Source organism: Penaeus chinensis, chromosome 5 (assembly GCF_019202785.1).
Source record: "Penaeus chinensis breed Huanghai No. 1 chromosome 5, ASM1920278v2, whole genome shotgun sequence".
NCBI classification, from domain to species: Eukaryota; Metazoa; Arthropoda; class Malacostraca; order Decapoda; family Penaeidae; genus Penaeus; species Penaeus chinensis.
Window position 1 is genome coordinate 707,637 of NC_061823.1, and position 10,389 is coordinate 718,025.

Below are 10,389 nucleotides of genomic sequence, written 5' to 3' on the forward strand. Positions count from 1 at the left end.
ATCTCCATTCACTGTAGATGGTTCTCATCAGCCATTATACGATTATCTTTACTCGAAGTTGGGCGTTTATAAAACCAAGCATACGCAAAACAGGTTTATTACAAATAAAGTTAAAAGACAGTAAAACATGGAACGATAAAACAAATACAAACACGAATAAAACAGTAAAATGAATGGTAATACAAAACTGAACTTAAAACATTAAAATACGAACTATGAAACCAACCATTAACAGTAAAATGAATGGTAATACAAAACTGAACTTAAAACATTAAAATACGAACTATGAAACCAACCATTAACATAATATACACTTAATAAAACAAACGGTAAAACGATACAATGAAAATAATAAAACGAATGTAAACTAGAAAGCTAGATAAAAGGAACAAAATGGAACCACACAAGCAAGATAAAACGAACGATAAAACAGTAAAATGGAACTTGGGTAGAACATTTAAAAAAAAAACACGAAGGTAAGAAAGCACCGGTCACTCTTAGGTCACTTTTGGCCGATCAAATACCCCACAAATTATCTCTTACTACCTATTTAAAAACTACCCCCACAACCACTTAACTGGACAGGGGAAGTCCGTTCCGGGGTTCCTCAGGCTGTCTGTCGGCTTAGCAGGCCGGTAGCAAAATCCCCCCCTTTGTTGTTCCTTACTTCCCTCGTTACGTCGTACGCGGGAAAAGGGAGCTAATTACGATTCTTTAAAAAAAAAAAAAAAAAACCCTTAAGACTCAACATGGTTAAAATCTTGGCATATGCAATAAAATAATTAATAAATGACATAAGATTAGAAAAACTATTTCAAAATATCCTCCTCACTCGTGAGATAAAGGTGCATTTGTTGGGGCCTGGAGGTGATGTTGCCGTCCGAGGACGTGTTATGCCATAGCCGATGTTCGCATGGGGAAGGCTTCAACGCTGCAAAGCCACGCACTGTTCCACCAGGTGGGAGTGTTGCCACCTTTAGGTCTGTCAATTCCTTTAGTCGTGCCTGTGGGAAAGTTGGAGGTGAGAGGAGATTTTTCTTTTACCGCATTACCTCCTGAAGTGATGACCAAAGATCGACGAGGTCAATCACTACACACCAGACTATGATTCGGTATCATCCTCCTTATGATGTTTATGCTGGTTTGATGCAGCCATTTGATCTACCAATTTTGTCACTTGATATACTTTGATGTTTACTTCTTTAACGGTTTGTTTGAGTTCAGCAATTTCTTTATCCTTGGCTGCAAGCTGTTGACTGACATCACTTGCACTAGGGGTGTTGTTAGTTACTACTGCAGCATAGGAAGTATCGGGTTTGTGTGTCAAACTTTCCACTTTCCTCTTAGCTTCAGTATAACTAACTTCATGCTCTCTCATATATGCTAATGTCTCCTTCTTCAGGATGCTGCACTCAGCTGATCCTGATTGATGGGGACCTCCACAGTTAGCATTTTGAAAATCTGGCTAGTACATGTGATGGTGTCATGGGCTTCAGCACATTTCCCGTAAACACATTTTTGAGGGTTTATCAATACATCTTAATGAGGTGTGTCCGAATTTTTGGCATCTATTACAATGCATTGGCTTTTGGACACGTTCATAACCGACATTGACATACTCTGGGATTTTATTTAAAGCAAAGGTCAAAAAACACCAGTCCAGTTTTCGTTCGCACATTCCCGTTCTTCTTGGTCATACAATGAATATCCACTACGTCTTGGTCCTTCATGCTCTCGAGAATTTAACTGTCTTCCATCGTCCTCAAATCCCTGTGAAAGATTACTCCCTTACAGGTATTTGGGCCAATAGGAATAGTTACTTTAACTCGAAGATCATGAATTTGCGTCAGCTTAAGTAAATCCTTAATCTGGGAGTTATATTGTACTTTAACAAGGAGGCTTCCATCTCGCATTTTTTTGACAAAATTAAAGTCGCCATCCACTTGACCATTAAGGACCTTTTTGATGATAAAGGGGTTCACATTCAAAAGCGACTGATTTTCATTCACGCATTTTACATTCGCGAACCTTGCATTCTGGGTGGAGATTTTGAAAAGTGGTCGTCTCGTCTTGTCATTAGTGGGGGTTCCGTTCATGGTCCAATAAGTCAGAGAATGGTCATGAGTCGCCCCTTCTCCTTGAGGAGGAGAAGGGGTAGCCGGGGTAGCATCCATCCTGGGTATCGGACCAGGTCCGACCCTTGTCTCAAAATCTTAGTCCTGAAGGGACAAAAACCTCTTAACTGTTGTTATCAACCTATCAGCAATAGCTAAGAGAGTAAAGCAGTTTTTTCGTCCTCTACCCCGCCAGTGGAACCCTGGTTACGTTCTCCAGTACCACAGAGGGATCGAGTTATGTGTGGGACACTTCCTTACCGCCGAACTTGCCTAGGCGAAGGACGGTAATTCAATGCCCACCCCGCAAGCGAATACGGGAGTTCACGAGGAACTCCGGTAGGCTCAGGAAAGTCACATTAAGAGGAAAATAATTCAGGACCAAAGAAAAAGTGCGCCCAAATGACGCCCCAGACTACTGGGCCTCCCTACCCAAGGGTCAAAGCCACAAGGGCTACCCTGGTGTAGAAGAGAGCTGCGGGTCTGAGGTGGGGTGCTGACTACGCCTACTGTAGCCTCGTGTCACCTGCAGAAACAAAAGCACTGAAGGTGCTGGTAAAGCACTATTAAGTGCGCAAGATCTGTAATTACATTTTTTTTTTTTTTTTTTTTTTTTACTTTATTTCAAATACTTTAAGAAAACTCAGGAACAACAATGTCAAGCGAGACGAGAGGCCCCGGGCTCCAGGGTAGCTCTTGTGGCACAAGACTTATTGCTGTTGTTACTGCGTTATAGACACGGTGTTGACTCAACAGAGTTTCTACCACGAGTCCTAGCTCATCGATATTCATAGCACTAGTAAAAAATATGTTTTTTTCCCCGACGGCATTGGGATTTATATAAATAAGTAGACTGTGGATGGACGGATCTACTCACCCCACGTACGTACATGAGTGTGATAGTAGGTTAATGATCATGACGTAATCAATGACCATGACGTAATCAATAACCGGAATCATTAACCATAGTTAATGATGGCTAGCATGCACACCTTTCGGTCGTACATGGCGCATCAAACAGAAAGTAGGCATAATGAAAGTGATTATCATGATCAATGATCGGAACTGGAAATCATTAACTAATGGTGTGCTACAGATGAGTCCCCTACCCCTCCCCTCCCATCACCTCCTCTTTAAAACAATATGCTACAGATGACCCCCCGCCCCTCCTACCCCACCCTAATCAGCACCCTCTCCCACACCTTCCCTCCCCACACCGCAATATTCATCATGTTTAAACTTGTAACTGGGTCGATAACTGACCCTGTTACAGACAAGTGATCACCCCTCCCAATGAATGAGACTATCATAATCCAACCCAATGCCAGGTGCCACAGATGACCCGCCTCCATCAGCCTCCACCCCCCCTCCCTCCCACCCCGCGCCGCAATATTCATCATGTTTGAACTTGTAACTGGATTGATAATTGACTTTGTTACAGACGAGAGATCACCCCTCCCACTGAATGAAAATGCCATAATCAATAACAAATAACCATGGAAGGAGAAGAAGAAGAAGCAGATATGCCAGGTGCTGCAGATGACCCCCCGCCCAATCCCACACCCCTCGCATCACGATATTCATCATGTTTGAACTTGTAACTGGATCGATAATTGACCCTGTTATAGACGAGTGATCACCCCTCCTAATTCATCATAATTCATAAATGTCCCTCTAATGATGCGTAACACGCTTATCTGAATGGTGTTTCTCCCTCTCCCCTCCTCTCCAAAGCAATGATAAGAATAAGAATAAGAGGACGAAGAAGTACACAAACAAACAAACATGCATCCAACTGCTGACAAGTGCAAAGTCCGAGAACAAGGGAACCCCTCCTTCCCTTCCTACTGCCCCCGATCCACATTCCCCCATATCCCGTTACGAAGCAATAATGGTAAGGGAAAGGAGACGCAAACAAAAAATTAGCACAACAGACCGATGGACATATAAGCTCACCCCATTCCCTCCCCCTCACCACCCGACACACGTCCTACCTAAGATAATACACTCCTGCGTTGAACTGTTACAGGTGAGTGATCACACCTATAGCTTATGAGCGTGACACCCTACCTCTCACCCAGACACAGCGTGCCCACCCACAAGCCACCGAAAGAGGGTAAAATCGATATTCTCAGCTGCTCTCCGGATGCTATACGGGTCAAGGATATTGATCTAAAAGGGATCATGGGTATTGATCCGATAATTACATTTAGCCTTCCGGCATGTCTTGACACGTCGTTTACCTTAAAACGCTAAAGCATCCCAATGTTAAGATTTCATCTCAGTCAAAAGGATTATAAAATTCGTTGTTGTACTCAATATGCTTTTATTAATGTCTTTGAATATACCTTTAGTACAAACAAACGACGATGCTAATGTAATGACGGCGGCGATGCAGTCTCGTCTTGAGGTGTAACCAAACAAGAAAAGGAAATTCATTTTACCCTTACTAGGATTGATAATATTCGCATTACGTAAATATAAGGCAACAATATATGCATCTAACAATGTCCATTCCTCACTCCAAATGCATATGTAAAAAAATACTCGCAGAGACTATAATTTATTATCTTTACAAATGATTACAAATGCATAATATAACAAAGGTGCAGCCCTAATTAGAATAATTCAACAGAAACTTCGCAGGACCATTGATAAGTTTTCGAGTTCCTCACATCTTTTAACATGTTATACGAGTCGTTCTTACATCCCAAAGGCATCTTCATAATAACAATACAATTCAATGAAAAGGATCATGAAACTCTCGTTGTGCTCAATATGCCCTTATTGTGTCTTTCACAAACACACGTCCTAACAGGCAATAACACAAATAAAATAAAAATAACAGGCTTAAATTTTCTGTGTAAATTTAAATGCGATAGCCACTATCTCGTATGTTAGAAAATTTCAGGCTTACACAACAGGTTAATTATCAAATAGATTGAAAAGTCACCGCTTTTATTCTATTTAGAGAGCATTAATAGGGTTTTCAACGCATCTGCGCGAGGTCAAAGGTGGGTTTCCCCTTTCATATTCCCGCCTAAACAGCTAATTACCTACCAACTAGGGCCACCAACTGTCCCCACGCGTCGACCCAGTTATGTTTTGCTAATTAACCTCAAGGGGCAATGCAATTCTTTTCCAAAAAGTGTTCCTACCTCATCTCTCATTAAAAAAACAACAAAAAAACTACAGTCTACAATGCAAACTAGGGAGTAGGTTAAGGCCCATATATATAACTCTTTGCAGTCGGGCGTATCTTTGCACGTCAATATACTGCAATCCCTTTCTGATATAGAATGAACAGGGTAAACATCGATTAGGGATCTTCCGTCTTATGATGACAAAAGAAAACGACGAAGAAGGTGAACCAGCATTTCAGTAATTTATTCCCCCTCCACGAAATTGTCTATAGTACCTCCCTACAAGTATAAACGAAGAAAAGGAACTATGTAACAGTAACCAATAATGTAGTTTCATTTATCTAGCAAAGAGACTTTTTGTCTCCTCCAAGAACGGAAAAAATATTGTAAAAGGACACAAATAACCTTGCCGACGGACATAATTCAACCAAACTTTACTTCTTGATTTTTCCGTCATTAGCTTTCTCACCAGTCTACAAATATGCAGCAAGATAAGATGTTATCTTTAAGTCGGACAAAGGGAAACGCGCATTTAGCCACCACTTTTTAAGTAATACATGCATATATTTTCTCAAATCTCCCTATACAAAGAAACTTGATAATCGACCTCTTCAATATGTGTATAGTTATATATCTTTATCATCATCATCATCATCATCATCATCATCATCATCATCATCATCATCATCATCATCACTTTCATTATCATTATTATCATCATCATTATTATTATCATCATAATCATTAAATACATATATATATGTATATATATAACTATATATATATAGTTATAGTTATAAATGAATGTTAAAACACTCTACCCTGTTCCAAATGTGGTAGAAAAAACAAAAAATCACAAATCAGATTTCTTAAAAACGAGACAACAGTATCGAAATCCTTCTAGATTCAATCTTCAGACCGGAAGATGAAATTTCGAAAATACTGTCTCGTTTTTAATAAATATAGTTTTTGCATTCTAGGTTTTTCTATCATACTTTTACATACATACATACATAAATTCATATATTTGTGTGTGTGTATGTTTGTGTATATATATATATATGTATATATGTATGTATGTATATATGTATGTATGTATGTATGTATGTATGTATGTACACACACACACACACACACACACACACACACACTCACACACACACATATATTTATACTTTTTTTGTATCCACACACACACACACGCACACACACACACACACACACACACACACACATACACACACACACACACACACACACACGCACACACACACACACACACATATATGACTGCCGCGATGGTCCACTGGTTAGAGCACTGGACTCCGACCCTCGTGGTCCCAAGTTCAATTCCCCGTCGCGGCGGTCGTAAAAATGCATACGCTCTGACTGCTGGCTCGAGTCCGAGGGAATGACATATCGCCTTGAGAAGTCAAACGCAGGTGTCATTGGGGAAGTCACCGCCGTGGAAGAGGTGTTAGCGCGCCGAACCACGGTTGATTGAGAAGGGCATCCAATCAGGCAAGGGTGACACTGCCATATAACCCTTTTTTATTATTATTTTTGTTATTATTATTAACATATTTATTATTATTATTATTGTTCCTGTAATTGTTGTTATTATTATTATAATTGTCAGCATTCGCATTATCATCATTATTATTATCATTATCATTGTTATTATTATTATTATTATAGTTATTATTATTATTATCATCATTATTAGTGTTATTATAATTATCTTTATTTACACCATCATCATTATTATTGGTATCGCTTTCATTATTATTATCACTAGTACTAATATTGTAATTGCTATCTTTATAATTTTATTATCATCTGTATTGTTGTTGTTTTTGTTGTTGCTGGTGTTGTTTTTGTTGTTGTTTTTGTTGTTGCTGTTGTTGTTGTTGGTGTTGTTGTTGTTGTTGTTTTTGTTGTTGTTGTTGGTGTTGGTGTTGTTGTTGTTGTTTTTGTTGTTGTTGTTGTTGCTGTTGTTGTTGTTATTATCATTATTATTATTATCATTATTATTATTATTATTATTATTATTATTATTATCATTATTATTATTATTATCATTATAATTATTATTATCGTTATTATTATTATTATTATTATTATTATTATTATCATTGCCGTTGGTCTCTTTATATTTCCGTCATCATCATTATTGTGAAAGACCCACAACGATAGATGAAACTTACTTTTTTGACATACTACACCTTCTTGATCTTTTTTCTTAAACAGGAGATAGAATTGAGGGTTTTCAGTGGAAAAAAAAACATTTTCTTTGAATATCTTTTTGTCTTTATGTGATAAAATTATTCAGTTATGTATTCACTTTCTAATTAAAGTAATGTTTACAGTTTTATTTTAATAAAATCTGTCCATGTTCATAATCAAATGAGGAAAATATTACTGACGGAATCAGGAGGACGAAATAACATCAGCATCTGTACCTAAACGATGTGAAGGGAAATCGCAAAATCCAGGAAAACAGGGAAGACAATATAGGTAAGTGCGAGTGAAAGAGAAACAGCGAGTAGAGGTTTCAAAACTTTAAAAATACCAAAGGAGTGAAAGAATGGAGAGAAAAAAGCGAGGAAATATATTAAAATGGAAGACGACAATTACTTAAAGGATGAAGTGAGGAGACGTCTCACAATCCGAATCATCACAAATATTACAAAAAAGTGAAAGAGAGTTCAAAATTTGAAACAACGTAACTTTCTAGGAAGCGACGCGAGCAGATGTGTTCCCAGGCCTTTGATGTAATGGCCTGTCCCTGTTCCCGAGATGACAGGCCTGGCCAGAGACATGATCTCAGTCCAGGTAAGGAAGTAATACTATGACGGAGAGATGCTAGGATCCTTCTGAAGACTTACGATAAATATATGACTTAAATTATCGTCTCATCTATATTAGTATTTGAATTAAGGTAAACGCGGGAATTTCCGTGAAGATTTCCTCCGAATCCTGGAGGCATGGGGGCCCACGTCCGACTTGAGGGTACACGGGTTCTTGGAGAGTCCCCGTAACTGGGCCCTTGGGGCGGAGGTCTTATGGGATAGTTGGGGTTGGGTGTTGGTCCCCTCAAGTATAATGGCTGCGGTCCCCTGAGAGTGTGTGCTACTGGTCCTCTCTGACTTAGTGGTGGGGGTCTTCTTGGGGCTTGTGGTGGGGGTCCTCTTGGAGCTTGTGGTGGGGGTCCTCTTGGGGCTTGTGGTGGGGGTCCTCTTGGAGCTTGTGGTGGGGATCCTCTTGGAGCTTGTGGTGGGGGTCTCTCATCACTCTGTGGTGGGGGTCCTCTACTGTAACCGTATCCCTGGTGGAGAGGGCCCCTATGGTGCAGTGGCTGAGATGGATGTCTTCCTCCATAGTGTGGCAATTTCTGAGGTGTAGGCCCTCTTGAGTCAAGAGGAAGGAAGTGGCGGTTGAGGTTGGCGGCCTGCAGCTGAGGTTGCGAAAAGGTTGCAGGCCTCGAAGGGTCATAATCGGGATTGAAAGCAGGATTACGTATTTGCTCCTTCCTCGAAGCCTGTTGAGAACTTCCTGACGGCGAGTACCGTTTGATCTCTGACCTTGGAGTGAGGTCATTAGATGGTGAAATAGGGGGATAAGCCTTGCGTTCGTCTGTCGGGTTTTCGTAAGCCAAGTCCCGAGAAGGCCCGGCGCGGTTGCCGCTAGCGGAGGGCTCGGCTGATACTTTGGTTCCTAAAGGTTCTGCAGAATAGGGCGGAGGAGCTTCGCTCTGGGGATTGAAAGGCGGCTGGGGCGGACATGTGCGCAGCGACCGGGGTCCATTCACGAAGGGCGGCGGTCCAGTGATGTGGGTCACTTCGGGTCGATCTGTCAAAGGTATAAAAACATAAGGACATCTGCTGTAGTATAATATGTCTATTGTCAGGGTTCGTTTTAAGGAATCAGAGCGGTCAGGTCAACGGAAACACACCAGAGGAAACATACACAAGGTTTTAATGATAAAGGCACTATTTACACTATACACAACATGATATATACAAACAAAAAGGAGAGGATCCAGCGGAGCAGGCGAGGTCACATGGCAGAAGGAAGCACACACGTCAAAGTCATGGGACAACAACTGAAATTTTGACTGGTGCTCCTTCTAAACAAAAGAATTGTACCAAGGAGTAAGAAACCTAACAAAAAAGTTCAGAGCAACCGTCGACTCAGTAAAAGCAGAAGATGGGACTGTGCTGTGTGACGGTGAAGATGTTCATCGCAGATGGAAAGAATACTGCAAGAAACTTTATGCAAAAGATGCCAGCACTGCTTCCAACCCAGTGGACTGGCAGATGAAAGAACACGAACCACCTCCTCTTTTAGAAGAATCCAAAAAAGCTATCAGAGATTTGAAAAACAACAAAACATGGAATTACTGCCGAAATGATTAAAAACGGAGGTGAAGAACTAACACAGTTCTACCACCAGTTATGCTCCAAAATTTGGAATGAAGTCAAGTGGCCTGAAGACTGGGTTAACTCCGTATTTATGCCGATCCCAAAAAAGGCGACACCCAGCAGTGCAGTAACAACAGAACCATTGCACTTATTTTTTACAGCAGCAAAATTTTGTTAAAAATTATAGTTAATAGAATGAAATCTAAGCTAGATAACGACATAGCCAAAGAGCAGTGTGGTTTCAGACCTGGAAAGGGCACAAGAAACCAAATCCTCAACCTGAAGATGGTCATCGAGAAAAACAGAGAATGCGGAAATGAATTATTTGTATGCTTTATTGACTACACCAAAGCTTTCGATACGGTAGACCATAATGCACTTTGGAATACCATACATGACATAGGGTTCCCTCCTCACATTTTTCTCTTGATAAAGTCCATGTACAATCAACAGAAGGCGACAGTGACAACATCCTATGGACCAACAAATAAGTTTGAGATTGGACAAGGTGTCCGACAAGGGTGCAATTTGTCCCCTCACCTGTTTAACATATACTCCGAGACCATCATGAGAAGAGCATTCCACGAGTTGGAAGAAGTTAAAGTTGCCGGACACAATGTCACAAATCTCCGCTACGCCGATGACATTGTTCTCATCGCGGCAAGCATAACCGAACTTCAAGAGCTTATCAACAGAGTAAAAACTGAA

At 40.5% G+C, this 10,389-nt stretch overlaps 1 protein-coding gene across 1 annotated transcript in view; it reads right to left on the reverse strand.

Moving 5' to 3' along the window:
• Positions 1–7,549: 7,549 nt before the first annotated feature.
• The window catches only part of LOC125025799 (formin-like protein 20), a 49,681-nt gene continuing 46,841 nt past the window's right edge, over positions 7,550–10,389 (reverse strand). Inside the window, exon 6 of the mRNA XM_047614033.1 lies at positions 7,550–9,109. Coding sequence (XP_047469989.1) covers positions 8,160–9,109 — 950 coding nt within the window. The 3' untranslated portion in view covers positions 7,550–8,159. The remainder of the gene's footprint in view (positions 9,110–10,389) is intronic.